The 20,000-nt window shown below is 38.9% G+C and overlaps 1 protein-coding gene across 1 annotated transcript in view; it reads right to left on the reverse strand.

Moving 5' to 3' along the window:
- The window catches only part of LOC130222645 (kinesin-like protein KIF21A), a 73,181-nt gene that overhangs the window by 782 nt on the left and 52,399 nt on the right, over positions 1-20,000 (reverse strand). Inside the window, exons 21-29 of the mRNA XM_056455176.1 lie at positions 18,487-18,668; positions 15,832-15,954; positions 10,430-10,566; positions 9,417-9,591; positions 8,753-8,908; positions 7,995-8,112; positions 3,155-3,325; positions 2,826-3,025; positions 1-8 (exon numbers count right to left, since the gene is read on the reverse strand). The exon at positions 1-8 is cut by the window's left edge and continues 782 nt beyond it. Of these exons, the coding sequence (XP_056311151.1) occupies positions 1-8; positions 2,826-3,025; positions 3,155-3,325; positions 7,995-8,112; positions 8,753-8,908; positions 9,417-9,591; positions 10,430-10,566; positions 15,832-15,954; positions 18,487-18,668 (1,270 nt within the window). The remainder of the gene's footprint in view (positions 9-2,825; positions 3,026-3,154; positions 3,326-7,994; positions 8,113-8,752; positions 8,909-9,416; positions 9,592-10,429; positions 10,567-15,831; positions 15,955-18,486; positions 18,669-20,000) is intronic.

Consider the following 20,000-nt stretch of genomic DNA (forward strand, 5'->3'; position numbering starts at 1 on the left):
TCCGGTCACTGGAGGACAAACAAAACAAGTTTTGTTTTAGATAGCTTTACTTTGGTATTTTCTAATATTATTATAACATTTTAGGTATTAAATGTCAAGCCACATAATATTAATATTCAAAATAACAATAGAAATAATAATGATAATGGCAATAATAATAATCAAATTAATAACAATAATAATAATAATAATAACTACAACAAAAGTAATAATGAATATTATTATTATTATTATTATTATTATTATTAATACTATTAACTGAAACAATAATATTCAAAATATGAACAATACAAATAAAATAATAATAATAACTACAACAACAAAAATAATGACATAATTTTTATTGTTATTATTATTCTTATTAATATTATTATTAATTGAAATAATAATAATTATCATAATCAAATAACGAGCAATAATAATATAAACAATTAAAAAAATGAAAACAAAAACAATAATAACGCTAATAATAATAATAATTATTATTATTATAATGCTAATAATAATAATACTAATGCTAATAATGATAATAACAATAATAATAATAACAATAATAATACTTATAATAATAATGCTAATAATAATGCTAATGCTAATAATAATAATAATGCAAATAATAATAATGCTAATAACAAGAATGCTAATAATAATAATAATAATAATAATGCTAAATAATAATGCTAAATAATAATAATAATAATAATAATGCTAATAATAATAATAATGCTAATAATAATAATGCTAATGCTAATAATAATAATAGTAATAATAATGCTAATAATAATAATAATGCTAATAATAATAATGCTAATGCTAATAATAATAATAGTAATAATAATGCTAATAATAATAATAATAATAATAATGCTAATAATAATAATGCTAATGCTAATTCACATTAGCATTCGCAAGCATTAGCATTCGCAAGTTAGCTAATGCTAACTTGCATTCCGTTGCCTTGTACTTGTACATGTGTGATGACAATAAAGTTGAATCTAATCTAATCTAATAATAATAATAATAATATTAATAATAATAATAATGCTAATAATAATAATAATAATAATAATAATAATAATAATTAAATAAAAATAATAATAATAATGATAATGCTAATAATAATAATAATAAAAATAAAAAACTAATAATAATGCTAATGCTAATAATAATAATAATAATAATAAAAATAATAATAATAATAATAATAATAATAATAATAATAATAATAATAATAATAATAATAATTATAATAATAATAATGCTAATGCTAATAATAATAATAATAATAATAATAATAATAATAATAATGATAATGCTAATAATAATAATAATAATAATAATAATAATAATAATAATAATAATAATAATAATAATAATAATAATCTTAATATGGTGTATGAATGTTTGCCAAGGTGTTGCTGTGTAATTGTAAAATTGCGCTGAATGGTTCCCGGGTGTTGCTAGACGGTTTTAGCCACTTTGGCTGAAACAGCAAGCCAAACTCGCATTATAATCAATCATCAGCTAAGTGTGAACTCTTGAAATTCCGCTTTTAAATAATAGGTCACCTATAGCTTTTGTCATGAGCCACGGCTGCGTTCACAATGGCATAAATATTTTCAAAGTGCACTAAGAAGGGAACACACTTGTCAATATGAAGACCGAACTGTAACTGAACTGTAAAAATACTCTGAGAGCAAATTAAGAGAGATGATTTTAATGGGTTTAAATGTTGGAACGTTCTAAAGGAATAGGGCATAGGGGGGATAACTAAGAATAGAACACAACCAGGAACTCTGCTTCTAACTACAGCTCTAGAGGTGTTGTTGCAATCGTACAAGTTTGCGACGCAGTTTGCGAATGTTCGCTGGAGCGATGGATTCGGGAAACACCAAATCGACGAACTATGTTTGTAACGACAGAACTTGCGAACGTAGTTGGCTAACGATGATTTTCAGAAAAACGCATCCCAGAATGATCGCCGAGGTGATGTTATCTAGTTACATGAGTATCCCAGGGGTTTAGACACATTGTTAAAGTATATATTAGCCTGGATGGTTACCAAGGTGTTGCTACACAGTTTTAGCACAGTCTTGTACCTATTTGCAGATAGCAAGGAATTGATCATTGGTTGTCAAGGTGTTGCTAATGTGTCCTGGTATATTTAGCATGTTAGCACATGTTAGCATGTACTTATTTGAATGGGTAGTTAGTTGAGAAAGTGTTACTATGTGTTTGTGAAATTGATAGGAGTTGTTTCCAAGGTGTTCTGGGTGGTTGCCAGGTTGTTGCTAGGACGTTCCTGAGTAGTTTATTAACAAGGTGTTGCTGTTTGGTTGTGAAGTTGTTTTGAGTGGTTGCCAAGGTGTTGATACAGCTGCAAAGGTGATCTGTGTAATTGCCGAGGTGTTGCTGTGCCGTTTTATGTAGCTTCGGAATACTTGAGTAGTTAACAAGGCATTGATATTTGGTTGGAAAGGTGTTCTGAGTGGTTGCCAGGGTGTTGCTAGGGTGTTCTTAGAACGTTGTTGTATATTTTCCTGGGTAGTTTGTTAACAAGGTGTTGCTGTGCGTTTGTAAAGTTGTTCTGAGTAGTTGTGCAGGTGTTGCTAGGGTGTTCTGGTAGACGTAGAACATTGTTGTACTTGGTTACCTAGGTAGTTAAGTGTTGCTACACAGTGGCTAGGGTGTTATGGTGGTGTAAACACTGTACACGATGAGTTATGTACTTTAAACACTACATTCAGCATCTGAAACTGTAAGCTGATAGTATGTGTGTTGTGTAGAGCATGTGTGTGTTGGTGTGTGAACGCCCCGTCACTCACTCTGAGGCAGTAAAGAGCTGACTGCTGTTGGTGCAGATGTCATTGACGGAGCTGTCGTGACCTCTTACTTCTCCCAGAGCTCTGAGCGTGTGTGTGTGCCAGAATTTGAGCAGTCCGCCTTTGCAGCCGCTCACCACCGCACTGGAGCCGGGAACCACGGCCAGAGAGCTCAGCGGATCACTATGAGCCCTCTCTACCTGCTGCAAGATTAACAAACATCAATGATTGAGCTTTGGGAATGATGCCTAAAAGTGCTGCTTAGGTAGGCAGCTCACTAGGCTTTGGAGCACAGCCATATGATTGCTGTTCCTCCTCGCTTCTGTACTTACTTCTTGCATCTGTTTGCTGGCTAGGTCCCATTTTTTAATGCAGGAGTCTCTGGCAGCAGTGAACAGAGAATCGCACTGCATGGCCACAGCCTCCAGCCCGTCCTGATGAGCTGGGTCAAAATGATGAGCGGCGCTGATGCTGCCTTGAGCGCCCTCCACCACGTCAAACATCTGCAACACAAGACCATGAACGCCTCAGAAATACAGCACCAGTCCTAAAAGTAAGTCTAGCCCAGCCCGCAAGCATGTATTATCCGCAATAACAGTCATAATCATAATAATAGGGTGTATGAGTGGTTGCTAAGGTGATCACATTGATTCCCAAGTTGTTGCTATGCAGTTACTTGAGTATCCTAGCGGTTTAGACACATTGCTACAGTATATATTTGCCGTGGATGGTTACCAGGGTGTTGCTATGTGGTTCTAATATTGCTCTAAATGGTTGCCCAGGTGTTGCTATGTGGTTGTCAAATTGCTCTAAATGGTTGCCCAGGTGTTGCTATGTGGTTGTGAAATTGCTCTAAATGGTTGCCCAGGTGTTGCTATGTGGTTGCCACATAGCTCTAAATGGTTGCCCAGGTGTTGCTATGTGGTTGCCAAATTGCTCTAATTGGTTGCCCAGGTGTTGCTATGTGATTGTGAAATTGCTCCAAATGGTTGCCCAGGTGTTGCTATGTGGTTGTCAAATTGTTCTAAACGGTTGCCCAGGTGTTGCTATGTGGTTGTGAAATTGCTCTAATTGGTTGCCCAGGTGTTGCTATGTGGATGTGAAATTGCTCTAAATGGTTGCTCAGGTGTTGCTATGTGGTTGTCAAATTGCTCTAAATGGTTGCCCAGGTGTTGCTATGTGGTTGTGAAATTGCTCTAAATGGTTGCCCAGGTGTTGCTATGTGGTTGTGAAATTGCTCTAAATGGTTGCCCAGGTGTTGCTATGTGGTTGTCAAATTGCTCTAAATGGTTGCCCAGGTGTTGCTATGTGGTTGTCAAATTGTTCTAAACGGTTGCCCAGGTGTTGCTATGTGGTTGTAAAATTGCTCTAGATGGTTGCCCAGGTGTTGCTATGTGGTTTTCAAATTGTTCTAAATGGTTGTCCAGGTGTTGCTATGTGGTTGTCAAATAGCTCCAAATGGTTGCCCAGGTGTTGCTATGTGGTTGTGAAATTGCTCCAAATGGTTTCCTAGGTGTTGCTATGTGGTTGTCAAATAGCTCTAAATGGTTGCCCAGGTGTTGCTATGTAGTTGTCAAATTGTTCTAAATGGTTGCCCAGCTGTTGCTATGTGGTTGTCAAATTGCTCCAAATGGTTGCCCAGGTGTTGCTATGTGGTTCTAAAATTGCTCTAAATGGTTGCCCAGGTGTTGCTATGTGGTTGTCAAATTGCTCCAAATGGTTGCCCAGGTGTTGCTATGTGGTTCTGAAATTGCTCTAAATGGTTGCCCAGGTGTTGCTATGTAGTTGTCAAACTGTTCTAAATGGTTGCCCAGGTGTTGCTATGTGGTTGTGAAATTGCTCTAAATGGTTGCCCAGGTGTTGCTATGTAGTTGTCAAATTGTTCTAAATGGTTGCCCAGGTGTTGCTATGTAGTTGTCAAATTGCTCTAAATGGTTGCCCAGGTGTTGCTATGTAGTTGTCAAATTGTTCTAAATGGTTGCCCAGGTGTTGCTATGTAGTTGTCAAATTGTTCTAAATGGTTGCCCAGGTGTTGCTATGTGGTTGTCAAATTGCTCTAAATGGTTGCCCAGGTGTTGCTATGTAGTTGTCAAATTGTTCTAAATGGTTGCCCAGGTGTTGCTATGTAGTTGTCAAATTGCTCTAAATGGTTGCCCAGGTGTTGCTATGTGGTTGTGAAATTGCTCTAAATGGTTGCCCAGGTGTTGCTATGTGGTTGTGAAATTGCTCTAAATGGTTGCCCAGGTGTTGCTATGTGGTTGTCAAATTGCTCTAAATGGTTGCCCAGGTGTTGCTATGTGGTTGTCAAATTGCTCTAAATGGTTGCCCAGGTGTTGCTATGTGGTTGTGAAATTGCTCTAAATGGTTGCCCAGGTGTTGCTATGTGGTTGTCAAATTGCTCTAAATGGTTGCCCAGGTGTTGCTATGTGGATGTGAAATTGCTCTAAATGGTTGCCCAGGTGTTGCTATGTGGTTGTCAAATTGCTCTAAATGGTTTCCCAGGTGTTGCTATGTGGTTGTCAAATTGTTCTAAACGGTTGCCCAGGTGTTGCTATGTGGTTGTCAAATTGTTCTAAACGGTTGCCCAGGTGTTGCTATGTGGTTGTAAAATTGCTCTAGATGGTTGCCCAGGTGTTGCTATGTGGTTGTCAAATTGCTCTAAATGGTTGCCCAGGTGTTGCTATGTGTTTGTGAAATTGCTCTAAATGGTTGCCCAGGTGTTGCTATGTGGTTGTCAAATTGCTCTAAATGGTTGCCCAGGTGTTGCTATGTGGTTGTCAAATTGCTCTAAATGGTTGCCCAGGTGTTGCTATGTGTTTGTCAAATTGCTCTAGATGGTTGCCCAGGTGTTGCTATGTGGTTGTCAAATTACTCTAAATGGTTGCCCAGGTGTTGCTATGTGGTTGTCAAATTGCTCTAAATGGTTGCCCAGGTGTTGCTATGTGGTTGTCAAATTGCTCTAAATGGTTGCCCAGGTGTTGCTATGTGGTTGTCAAATTGCTCTAAATGGTTGCCCAGGTGTTGCTATGTGGTTGTCAAATTGCTCTAAATGGTTGCCCAGGTGTTGCTATGTGGTTGTCAAATTGCTCTAAATGGTTGCCCAGGTGTTGCTATGTGGTTGTCAAATTGCTCTAAATGGTTGCCCAGGTGTTGCTATGTGGTTGTCAAATTGCTCTAAATGGTTGCCCAGGTGTTGCTATGTGGTTGTCAAATTGCTCTAAATGGTTTCCCAGGTGTTGCTATGTGGTTGTCAAATTGTTCTAAACGGTTGCCCAGGTGTTGCTATGTGGTTGTGAAATTGCTCTAATTGGTTGCCCAGGTGTTGCTATGTGGTTGTCAAATAGCTCCAAATGGTTGCCCAGGTGTTGCTATGTGGTTGTGAAATTGCTCCAAATGGTTTCCTAGGTGTTGCTATGTGGTTGTCAAATAGCTCTAAATGGTTGCCCAGGTGTTGCTATGTAGTTGTCAAATTGTTCTAAATGGTTGCCCAGCTGTTGCTATGTGGTTGTCAAATTGCTCCAAATGGTTGCCCAGGTGTTGCTATGTGGTTCTGAAATTGCTCTAAATGGTTGCCCAGGTGTTGCTATGTGGTTGTCAAATTGCTCCAAATGGTTGCCCAGGTGTTGCTATGTGGTTCTGAAATTGCTCTAAATGGTTGCCCAGGTGTTGCTATGTAGTTGTCAAATTGTTCTAAATGGTTGCCCAGGTGTTGCTATGTAGTTGTCAAATTGCTCTAAATGGTTGCCCAGGTGTTGCTATGTAGTTGTCAAATTGCTCTAAATGGTTGCCCAGGTGTTGCTATGTAGTTGTCAAACTGTTCTAAATGGTTGCCCAGGTGTTGCTATGTAGTTGTCAAATTGCTCTAAATGGTTGCCCAGGTGTTGCTATGTAGTTGTCAAACTGTTCTAAATGGTTGCCCAGGTGTTGCTATGTGGTTGTCAAATTGCTCCAAATGGTTGCCCAGGTGTTGCTATGTAGTTGTCAAATTGTTCTAAATGGTTGCCCAGGTGTTGCTATGTAGTTGTCAAATTGCTCTAAATGGTTGCCCAGGTGTTGCTATGTAGCTGTCAAACTGTTCTAAATGGTTGCCCAGGTGTTGCTATGTAGTTGTCAAATTGTTCTAAATGGTTGCCCAGGTGTTGCTATGTAGTTGTCAAATTGCTCTAAATGGTTGCCCAGGTGTTGCTATGTAGTTGTCAAACTGTTCTAAATGGTTGCCCAGGTGTTGCTATGTGGTTGTCAAATTGCTCTAAATGGTTGCCCAGGTGTTGCTATGTGTTTGTGAAATTGCTCTAAATGGTTTCCCAGGTGTTGCTATGTGGCTGTCAAATTGCTCTAAATGGTTGCCCAGGTGTTGCTACACAGTTTTAGCACAAACCTGTACGTATTTCCTTGAACAGATAGCAAGGAATTGATAATTGGTTGCCAAGGTGTTCTGAGTGGTTGCTGAGGTGTGGCTAGGCTGTCAAATGTGGTATATTTAGCACATTTTAGCACGTTTTTGTCTAAGACGTTAGTTAACAAGGTGTTGCTATGTGTTGGTAAAGTTGACATGAGTGGCTGCCAAAGTGTTGCTATCTAGTTACAAATGTGATGAGTAATTGCCAAGGTGTTGCTATGGCTTAAGCACATTGAGAGTGTGTATTTGGCTCGGTGTTGATCAATGTGCTGCTAAGCATACTTGCCAACACTCCCGGTTTTCCCGGGAGTCTCCCGTATTTCACACCACCACCCTCCCGTTTTGTTATTTCTCCCAGAAAACTCCCGTAATTTCACCCCATCCCAGGTCCTCAGCCTTTTTGGTAAAGTCTTTAACACTCCGGGTCGCCAACTTTGGTATAGAAACCCAATTCATAATAAAGTTACTAACACCACAGTACAGTTACTAACCCAGTTCTCAACTGTGCTATCCAGACAAACACACACCAGCAAAAAATGTTGGCAGGAATGTTCCTAAGTGGTATATCAAAACTAAAAGCAAGTCTAGCAGAGCCCACAAGCACGCTCCTTGATAGCTTCCGGTTGCACATCTACTGTTTGTGTTCAAGCAGCCATATGAAAGCTGTGTAATTGTGCATGAGCTGTAACCAAAAGGTGTAAATTAGCATATGGAAATATGTAAGTACACCCTGAAGCTCTTATGCTACAGTGTGTAAGGATGACTGAACATACCTTCACGGTGTGATCCTTTGAGCCTGTTATGACCACATCTTGACCCTTGCCCATCTGGTCTACTGTTAGACACATTACCGGGCCCAGATGGCCTGTCAGTTTCCCGGTAGATACAAACCTGTAGAGGACACAATGAAAATCCTGTGAAAATGGAGAATTAAGACACTGCCAAGACTCGGAAACTGAACACTGCTAGCTAACACTTGTAGCCATAGTTAACTGGTTAACCCTTGTTGTGGATTAGACAATAAGTATGTCGGCTTCTATATTAGTGTTGTTGAAGGGCTTTTGCTTTCAGATCATTTATTGTCCTGAAGGAGTTTGAAGAAAATCTAGCAGATTAGTACCAAATCCAGTATTTAGCTACAGCTACACAACCCTGAATGTATTTTTAACGGTTACAATACAGGGTTGCCAAATCTCACGTATTTGTTTTGAGACACACAATTGATTCTCTTCTCAGACTCACACACCACAGGCCCTATCATATAGCCGGTGCAATGTGCCCTGTTTTCAGAATGAACCTATGTTTAAAATTAGCCACCAGCACTTACAACCAAGCTTGGTAAATAGTTTGATGCTTCTGTCAATAACGATGTTCATTTGTGAAGACACAATACACTTCGACGCAACATTCATTGAGTTTTTGGGTTTGTTTACCTCTTAAACAAATACACACACCATTGACAACTCTAATTCAAAGCTGAGCTAAAGAGATGGCACCGATATTAAGCGCCGAGATGAAAATCAAGCAATACCTCCTCAAGTCCCACATCCTGACTGTGTTGCCTGACGCAGCGTACAGGAATGTTCCGGAAGGATTGAGGGCGATCTGATTGATCTGATTTTCTCCTGGTGGGATGGCTACAGGACTGCCCCCGCATGCGTCACCTTGGGACACCTGTCCAGAAGAACTAAAGAAAAAGAAAGGAAAGCTAATGGTTTTAGAGAGCACTGGCTGTTAATACATTTATTTATTATTTATTATACATATTTGTATGCGCATTTTGGATTGAAATATGAAAAAATGCTTGATGTTAATGATAAAACGCTCATAAATTTTGAAAATGCACATTAAAAATGGATCCTCCAAGAAAAAAATGTGTGTAAACTACAATGGAAAGACGTTTACGGAATAAATTTGAGCTTGCGCATCAAAAAAAGTCATGTGATTTAGCTTAATACATCCTGGAATAACAAAAAAAGTGCAAATAGGTCGCCATTAATGTACAAAACCAGCGGGCTGACAATAGTAAAACATCTGAAAGGTTGTTTTGGTCATGCTAAAATCCCTCAGCTAAAGTCTGTCATCAGAGCGGTTTGGCGTATGCTTCATTCACACATGTTTTATGCTGATATTCCAGATTAATTAGCATCTTTGGATGGAAACATAGCTAATGAAACACTAGCGGATTGACTCACGTGAGAGTGCGGATGCATTTGGCCGAGTCACGGATGTCCCACACTTTGACGTAAGCGGTGGAGACAGTGAAGACCAGGCTGGAGCAGTATCGGACAGACACCACACTGCTGGGGTGATCTCCAAGAGACATGATCTCCTGACCCGTGACCAGGTTCCACACCTTACATGTGCGGTCTGAGAGGGAAGAGTGAACAAGCTGGGTGAGAGTGGATATAATGCCATGCTTATTTACTATTCTTGTAGGGCAAACATGTGAAACCTCACACCAGCATAGCCACTGTCCTAGAGTTTAGCTCCAATGCTAATCAAACACACATGAATGAGCTTAATCGTGAGGAAAAGGATAGGAAAATGTGGATAAGGCTAATGCTAATGAATAGTGGTGCTCACAAATTTGAAACACAAAATTGAAAGTTGACTCTGGCCCATGTGAAGCTAAGCTAACAGCATGATTTATTAGACAAACAATTTATTAGACTAAGAACTGAGCCCGAAAGTGTAGCATAACATGTAAAACCCAAGAAGTTAAGGTAACTCAAACCCATTTGAGGAAACCGATTGCAACAAACCATTTAATCCTAATGAGTACTGTGAACTTAATCCATTTAAGTTAAGGAAGCAATTTGAGCACAGTAAAACCCAATAAATGAAGAGAACTCAAACCTACTGAGTACTGCAAAACCCAATGAGTCAAGGCAACTCCAACCATTTGAGTTCAAAAGTAATCTATACGAGTACTGTCAACTTACTCCATTTAAGTTGAAGTAATGAGGTATTTAATTAACTCATTACCTTCAAAACTCTTTTCAAATGAGTAGAATTAACCTTCAGTCAATTCTGAGTTACCTACACTCATTTCACTTGATAAAGTTGACTGTTGGGTTTTACAATACACTTTTACATGTAGCGAAATTGGACCCCTCCTGTTTGTCCTTTTGTAATTTTCCTGTACTAGAGACCCGTTTATAATGCTGAATCTCTACATAAATACTCCTAAAGTGGATTCTCTGACCCTTTGAGCCGGTGAAGAGCAGATCATCGGTTGAGTCCACACACAGCAGGGGTTTAGTGTGACCCTCGGCCACGTGCACGCACTGCAGCCTGGCGGCTCGACTGGAACGGGCTGCTAGAGCTGGGCTGGCCACACCTCTAGACCAAACAAACAAAAACAAGACAACATATGAACGTCTGAAGCACTCAATCAAAACAAAGCACGTAATATACACCCTAGTCAGCTCTATCATTACACGGCACTATATTGTTCAGCAGCCATTCATTTTAGTATGAGTTCATGGTTAAAATAATTCCCCACAGTTTATTTTCACATCCCACGGTTGACACATATGTCACTCATCACTCAATCGGTTGATGCGTTCAAACAGCCACAAAATACCACCTACTGACCAAACCTCATCATTATTAGGCGTGTTATGCACTGGGATAACTAGTAACATTTCAAAAAAGTAAGGCTGGTAATATTGTTTTCTCTCTCTTGGCTCCATATTGAGAGAAATTATGAACTAATAATTAGTGAATTCTCTCATGGTCACCCACTGAAGCTAAGCAGGGCTGCCAGTACCTGAATGGGACCACATGGGAAGGCTAGGTTGCTGCCGGAAGTGGTGTTAGTGAGGCCAGCAGAGGGCGCTCAACCTGCGTGAGTCCTAACGCCACAGTATATTGATGAGGACTCTATACTGCTCAGTGAGCACCGTCTTTCAGATGTTAAACCGAGGACCCGACTCTCTGTGGTCGTTAAAAATCCCTTGAAAAAGAGTAGAGGCATCCTGGCCTACTGGCCTCTGTCCATCATGACCTCCTAGCCATCCTCATATCAGAATTGGCTTCATCACTCTGTCTCCTCTCCACTAATCTGGCGCAATATGGCTGCCGTCGTGTCTTCCAGGTGCATGCTGCACACTGGTGCTGGACGAGGAGATCCCCCCCTCCACCAAAAAATGTGTGAAGCACTTTGAATGTCCAGAAAAGCGCTATATAAATGCAGGGAATTATTAATAATGCAGTGGAATTGTGTAAACTCTACAGTTACTGTATCATGTAATCATCGCAGTTGAACAAAAACACATTCGCTATCCTCTAAAATGAACAACAACAGAGTAATGCTAACCAAGACTCTTCCACAGACCCGCAATAATGATGGATTTAATCCCATATTAACAAGCAGCGTTTTCTACAATAGCCTATTTAAATGTCAGTGACCCATGAGCATTTCCTGTAATATCTCAGCACTTTATCACCTCCTCCAACCCACCAGGGGGCAGATATTGTCCTATACTCCTCAACATTAGATGGCGGTAGTGACTCTTGTTCCTCTAAACTCCCCTGTAATCAGCCTAATCACCACCACCTGTTCTTTGCTCTATATAAGACTGCTTCGTATCCTGCTCTGTGTTCAGTCCTGAACTCTATCTCTTGCCGCCTCGTCCAGTGTCCAGTTAAGTTATTCTCAAGACTTTTTGCTTGCTAGATTCCTATTTGATTGTTCTGAGTAGTGATGGTGAAATGAAGCTTTTTGAACCAGTGAAGCGCTCGACTCAATTGTATTGGAAAAAGGTTCGTTACTCGAAGCTTTCTAAATCAGAGCTCGATGAGGACCTCTTCTGGTTAAAGTGTGGGAAAGCACTGTGTTGCAATAATGTCACAACTGACCAACTCATTCATGTAGTAATACGACAACAGTAATATAAACAAATAACTCAATTAGTGGTTTTTACACAGTTTTTAGTAGTTTTTAGCAGTTTTAAGTAGTTTTTACACATAAGGTATATTACATTACACCACAGATGACTGTAGTAAAATTCAAGGTATTCAAAAGTATTCACATTTATCGTATTCTAACTAGTCATTTACCCACTCCCTCGTTCCAAGCGGGGATCGAACCAGCGATTCCTTCATGGGAGGCGAATGCTCTAAGGAGGAAGCTATGCGAGTGAGGCTTTCGAGTTGCGCTCGCCAGCTGGTCCCCATTAAACACTATAGATAGTTGTAAATAAATACGCTAATACACTTTAGTATGCTTCAAAACCTTTTACTATAAATGACTATTGTATTTTAGTTTAATTACTGGTGTGTGGGACCGGTGCAGTGCTTTGAAACAGTAGAAATGTATGTAATCGACGCCTAATCTCTCGCTATACACTTTACTAACACATGGGGGTGTTTAAACTTTTGAATCAAAATTCGAAGCAGTCACGTGGGTATTGGCGAAAATGAAGCTTCGGACGTCACTGATCACGTGATGATGGCTAAACGAATCAAGCTCCGGTACACTGCTTCACTGCGAGATGTATGGTTTTTTTGATACATGCTCCAAAGCCCCGGCGCACAACATCACATCACTAGTTCTGAGAGCCTCGTGTCTATTTTATTATATCGTATTTTAGGAAGCTCGGCTTTCCTATTTTTGTTGTCCTTTTTTAACCCTGGCTGTAGAGAGATATATTGTCTCTCCTTTTTGTAAAGTTCTCTTCAGTAAAGACTGTATTATTTTTTTTTGGAATTCATACGTTGTGGACTAACTTCGTTCCTCCTCTGCTCTTGGGCCACCAGCAGTGGTGGGCAAATCGAGGCTTCATGAAACACTGAAACAGTCAAAGCAAATGTGTCGAAGCTTCGAAACGTTGCGAACCCCCACGCTACAGACGCCTAGTGTTCATTTTAATGTATTGCAATGGAACAGCTTCAGCGAAGAACAGTTGAGCAGATTGAGGTTTGAAACCCCACTTTGTACAATTGAATCCTCAAGGGATATAGTGGAGTGGTTAGGGTGTCCTGACTACTGTGATTGTTGGTTCGAATCCAGGCTGACACAGCTACTTTGTAATGCTTTAATGTCAGTTTGAAATGCTTTACTCTTATATTGTTTTGTTTCAACATCGGTCTGACATCCGAATAAGCACTTTGTGAATAAATATGTCATTTTTTGGTCATAAAATAGGCCTGTTGCTAGACTTGCACTTCGGGATCTCGACACTGTGTCGAAACGTCAGTTTCACGTCAGCCATCCCTAGCCAACGGTTGCTGACTTAGCTCATGTAGTTAGAAGTACTGCTAACCACACCGTAGACCCGGGTTCAATCCCCACTCAGATCATTACAGCTCCTGTTTGTTGTCAAATTATTAACAGTAAAAAAGAGGGAATTTTACCCATAATTCAACGTTAAAAAAGCTATGTGGACCTTTTTGGATTGTAGAAAACTCTGGAAATCAAAAATGTAAAACAGGAAATCCTTTAGGACCATTGTTATTGTTTACATCCCTCAAATGGTCTAGGTCAACCACAATAATAGCTTTAGATTAAAATAACCAACGCGATCTCATGGCGATACAGACTACGGTGGAAATGTGCGTAGACCACTTTAAGCGCAAACTTTGTGATCTACAAAAAAAACTCGAAGTAAGCATATTCAACTTCAATATTGAAGCACTTTAAATCATCATATGAGCCATAACCATTATTACATCAAATGTATTCCGCCGTATGTTCACTTTTAAGAAGGTTCCTACGCTAAAGCTTTATAAACGAGACCCCAGACGAGTAACATAAAGCGTTACTTTTCATAAAACGCAATGAAACTGGTTACTTTTTGAGGAAGTAATGCGATATTGTAACTAGTTACTTTTAATAGTAACTTTTGCTGTCACTAGCTGTTTCTATCTACCCATGTCTATGCGCAGTTTGGATATTTCGCATTATAAATACTTATTGGAAACGCAAAGATGCACATACGTTTTGAAAACGCGCATATAAAAAACCATGGAGACCCATTTACAAATAACGGGTCTGTTTTGTGTGTACAGTAAATAACTGAAGAATCTAACTAAGGATCTGAGAATCCTTGAAGCAAACTCAAGCGGTCACACTAGAGTTTGTGTGTGCGAAATTCTGTCGTGCGGCGCTGCGAAAAGGGGCGGGATTAAACAAGATGCCAACGATTTGCTCTATGTTTTAAATTTCCGTTCAGAGAGGTCGTGTTTTGATCCTCGATTGGTCTCACGCAGTCAAGTGATGCAATTTCGCAGGTCAGAGTTCACCAAGCTTGAACTTTGCACCGCAACGACCTACGAAACTTGACGCATGACCTTGCGTTTCCGGTCTGACGCATTGGCGTGCGTATGAATGGAAGTCTATGGGAGGAAAAGCCCAGTGTGACCGCAGCTTTATACGTGTGTTGTTTCAAGAAAGCAACCATCCATTTGTGTTGTGTTTTATTTTGCTTAATAGTATTTATTAAATGTCCCATTGATTGTATTTTACTAACATCTACCCCTACCCCAACCGTAAACCCAACCGTCACGATAATGTAAAAACAGATCTGGATATGGAGTCTTCTCTATTAGTATAGCTGATTAAGCATGTGGATGGATGATAACAGCCTTCTGAGCCTACCAGTAAGCTTAGAAGGCCCCTACTGGCCCATATCTATCAGCTGATAACGCCGAGTGATAACATTGGAATCGGCTGTTTTCATTTGTTTATATTAATTTATTCTTTATTTAATCATTCATTCATTTTCTGTTCGGCTTAGTCCCTTTATTTATCAGGGGTCGCCACAGCGGAATGAACCGCCAACTCATCCAGCACATGTTTTACACAGCGGATGCCCTTCCAGCTGCAACCCGTCACTGGGAAACGCACACGTACTCACATACACTATGGCCAATTTAGCTTATTCAGTTCACCTGTACCTCATGTCTTCGGACTGTGGGGGAAACCGAAGCCATTCACTTATTTTATTTAACCAGTGATGATTTCTTAATGATTTGATTATTCTCATTGATATTTCCTATATTTTATTATTATTATTTTCCTATAATTAATGATTTATTATCATTTCCCTTTTCCACATTGTTATAATCTTACGACTGTGTGGATTCAAGCAGCACTTGTTTTCCTAAGCCAGAGATAAGGGAATGTCTCCATTTCAAGGTCTGTACTGTCTCTGGACAATGTTGTGAAGCAGTGATTCTCCATTGCTCCAATCCTGGTCAGAGAATTGAATCATACGCAACTAAGATTATTCAGTAAGCTCTGCTCTTTCTTAATCATCATTCCTTCATCTCCTGCTTCTGCTCCTCTCTAGCTTTCTCAGTCAACTCCTATATTGATTATTTATTGATTACTCCTATATATTGTCATTCAGTTGAATACTGATTAACAGGTTTGGGTATTGGGCGGCTCCGCTGGCTTTTTGTCTGGATATCCAGAGAAACAGAGACAGGATCTGGTCAAACCGGTCTAACATAACACAGCTAAAGTGCTTCTGGGAGGTCGCTAAAGGATTCAGAGGCATTTGAGACTAGGGTTGGGCATCAAAAAATCGATCCGATTCTGGTATCCTGTGTGGATTTAAATTTCCCAGAGTTTTAATGTGTATGAGTGTGTTTTCTTACGGTTTGTCCAGGGTTCTGGATCTGTCTGTGTGGTTCTGGCTCCGGTCCTGCAGTTTTCTGCGGGTGAGAGGCGAGCGGTCCAGAGACTTTCTTTCAGTAGCTGTAGGAGATCTGGCACTGGAGCTACAGGGCAGACAAAAGACATCACCTTAGATCATACCTGCCAACACTCCCGCTTTTCCCGGGGGTCTCTTTCAGACCCATCTCCCGCCCATCTCCAGTATTGTTCTGTCTCCCGGAAAACTCCTGGAATTCGTGTGCACCAACCCCACCAACCTCCGGCCCCCCGGTCTTCACTTCACACACCCCCCATATCAATCTCCCGATTTTATGATCTGAATGTTGGCAGGTATGCCTTAAATTGGCTGGAATGTGTATTAGAATGCGTTGAATGTCGAATAAAGGCAAGGCAAAATCTGAGACGAGCAAACCTCCTTAAAACATTCGAGGTTTTTAATGCCAGATGAAATGTTAATTATTTAGCATCCAAAATAAGACAAGCCGGTTGCCTTGCCCTACATTGTTTATCAGCTTACGATCAACCCGCACACCTCCTTCCCTGAACCCATCCGATAGTGTTTTCCAAAGCACACTAGAAACTAGGGTGCTTTTACCATGATTTCACACTGCTTATTGTTCTTGTTACGTCCTGAGACGTATCTTTTTGTGTGTACAATGTGCTTTTGTGTTTTTTCTCTCTCTTGGTGTCTCTCTCTCTCCCTGCAGGTAACTGTGTCCACCTGGAAGCGATCATTGGATCTTTCCAGTGATTGGCTGTTGGGAGAGGAGAGAGAGTATTTAATCTGATCTACACTTCAAACCATTGTTGGTGGTGGCTAGATCGTGCAGTGGCTGAACATTTCTCCTCATACAGACCTTGTGGTTGTTAGAGCTTTCAAAATTTGATTTGACTTCAATATTTACAGTGTGATAAAGCTATTTAAGTCAGACTTTGACTTTCAGTGATCTTCTTGTTAACATCTAATAATTCACCCAAAGAGAAGTGAGTCTGGTTGGTATGTTTGTTTGTTTGTTTTGAGGGTTATGTAGAAAGGTGGGTGCCATTTTGTTTTGAATCGGTTTTCTCCTGTTTATGTTAGAGGGAGTTAGTTTGTTTATGTATTTTTGTTTCTTTTTATTTCAGATTAGTAAAAGTTCATATTAGGAGTTAGCTTGTTTTTGTTTGTTTTGGCCTTGCCACCTTCTGAATTAATACCCTGTTTTCTTTGCTATATTTTGATATGTAAATAAACTTCTCTTTTCTTGATTTGACCTTGTGTTTAAGTCTCTAGAAATTCTGTTTGAGGAGATGAGTTATCAATCTCTCTTTTTTCAGCCATTGCACATCACCCACCACCAATCAATCATTTTCTGTTACGGTCACATCCCTAGACCTAAAAAGGTAGTAACATTCTGGAACTGTCTTTCAAACCACACTCTGCTTCGCGCCCCAACTCCAATGCCGTACAAGGCGAGCTACTGAGCAAACTGACTCCTCTATATAGGATGCTTTCACATGACATCTTTGATGATGCACGAAATTCAGATGGAGGGCAGGAAGTGATTCTCCTACATGGCAATCGCTATCAGAACATCACAATATTTCTGTTTTATGTTGTTAAGTATAAAGCTGAACACGTTTATATAGACATGGAAGAGAAAAGTCATGTAATCAACATTTATTCAATACATCCACGTGTACAAACTTTTTGAACGTGATAATTTGTTGACAGCACCAATAAAGATTATATACAGGGCTTACTATGTGTATGAATATGTTAATGTGTTCTATAAAGATCAGATACAAACAAACTAACGCACCCTGCCATGTAATCACTGCAATGAAATATCAGTATTGCTAAGCAGTAATCCAAGTCTATACTGGCGTTTCAGAATAAACAACCGTAATGTGAACTGTTTGCTGATGGCAAGTTCATCGACAGAACAATAAGTAGTGCGAGTCTTGCGGCACAACTATAGACGGTTATTATTGGGAAGCACTTTGGTCCCCCAACACAAATAAATACATGATAATGTAGACTATGTGGCCATACTTTTGTATATTTCATCTGTTATTGTGTGAAGTCTGGAAGATATCCGCATGGGGGGGGGGGGGGGGACTATAAGTGTACTAACTGTCCCGTCAGTGTAAACTGTGGTGCATGTGATGGTGTATAGCGTAGAAAACTGAAGCCTACTGAATAATCTGTTTATTACGCCAGTTTAATCCAAGTAATCATCAACAGTATGCTGTCAAACACTGTAGTATTTCATGTGATGGAATAGCTTATCCAGTATCTACCGCCTCGATGACAGACACATATATTTTAGTAGAGTAGAAAACTCCATGATATAAGGATCATGCCTGATATATGTAGTAATTTCTTTCAAATATGGTATAATTGGCAAACCTTTCCTCAATGTCTCCCATTCAGTTTTTACTCCATGCCCTCCATCTGAATTTGGCGCATCACCAGAACCACGTGACTGCAAGCAACCTATAAGCCGTCCATCCTCAGGACAAGCTGTCAGTGGTATCGTGTAAAGCAACAGAAGTCGTCGGCAGTGTCATATCACACACATTACGCCAGCTGAATGTACACGAACCCCAATAACGTCTGTGCTGCCAAAGATTTCACAACAGTGAACACTTACACTGCATTGGTTTTGGTTGCTGGCTCTCTGTCCCCTAAGTAGGGAGCGGGTGTCAGTTCTTTATTTCCCTCAGGACTCTCCGCCACAGGTAGCAGAGGGGAAGAGAAATCCTCCGGAGGGGCATCGGGGTCTCCAGAGTGGGCATACAGCAGCTCCATCTGGGTGGTGGTTCTCCTGCGAGCCTAAAACAAAGGGTTGAATTTAGGTGTAGTAATCTGTGATGCGCTGTTATGTCTATGGAAGAGGATTAGGGCCAAGCATTGATATAATAATATGGGAATACAACCATCTCGATATTATAATAATACATTTATACATGAACATTAGCTTAAACACTGCAGAGAAGATATGAATGTCAAGACTTACATTAATCTTACTGTAAAATTCTGAATTTACAATGTTTTTTTCTCCAAATGCAAGTTTTATTTAAAAAAAAATCTCAAAATGAAATAATTTTAGTTTTTCAAAAACTAAACATTCAAACTTTTCCAAGTTTATTCTCAACATTTAATTTGGACATTTCTTCTCAAAATAACAACATTATTTTTAAAATGTAATGTTTTTCTCTCTAAACAAAAATCGTTTTTCCTCAAAAAGTTATTTTCAACATTTGATTTGGACATTTTGTGATAGTTTCAATGAGATTATTCTCAAAATCTATTGAGTTTTTTTTCTCAAAAGCTTATTCTCAACATTTTATTTTGGCCTTTTTTTCTCGAAATTTTACGTTTTTTTTTTTAATAATGACATTATTTACAAAATGTAAAGTTTTTGTCTCAAAAAAACAACAATGTTTTTAATATTTTATTTTTACATTTTTCTCTAAACTTAATGTTTACTCTCAACATTTTCTTTTGACGTTTTTTCTAAATTTAACCATTTTTTTTCTCAAAACATCATGACTTCATTCTCAATCTTTTATGAGTTTATTCTCAACATTTGATTTGGACATTTTGTGATAGTTTCAAAGAGATTATTCTCAAAATCTATTGAGTTTTTTTTCTCAAAAGCTTATTCTCAACATTTTATTCTCAACATTTTTGTGTGAGTTTTTTTTTCTCAAAACATTACGACTTCATTCTCACACTTTTATGAATTTATTCTCAACATTTGATTTGGACATTTTACTTGAAATTTAGAGTTTTTTCTGAAATAACAACATTATTTTCAAAATGTAATGTTTTTTTTCTCTAAACAAATCATTTTTCTCAAAAATTATGTGTTTATTCTCAACATAATTTTTTGACTTTTTTCTCGAAATTTTAAGTTTTTTTTCTAAAAAATATTGACATTATTTTTAAAAAGTTTTTGTCAAAAAAAACAACAATGTTCTCAATATTTTATTTTTACATTTTTCTCTAAAAGTAATAGTTATTCTCAACATTTTCTTTAGAAAATTTTCTCTAAATGTAAAGTCAACATTATGACTTTATTCTCAAAATTATTTCTTTATTCTCAACATTAGTTGTTTTCTTGGCATTTAAAGAGTTTTTCTCAAAAGATAACTTTGATTA

Source organism: Danio aesculapii, chromosome 4 (assembly GCF_903798145.1).
Source record: "Danio aesculapii chromosome 4, fDanAes4.1, whole genome shotgun sequence".
NCBI lineage: Eukaryota > Metazoa > Chordata > Actinopteri > Cypriniformes > Danionidae > Danio > Danio aesculapii.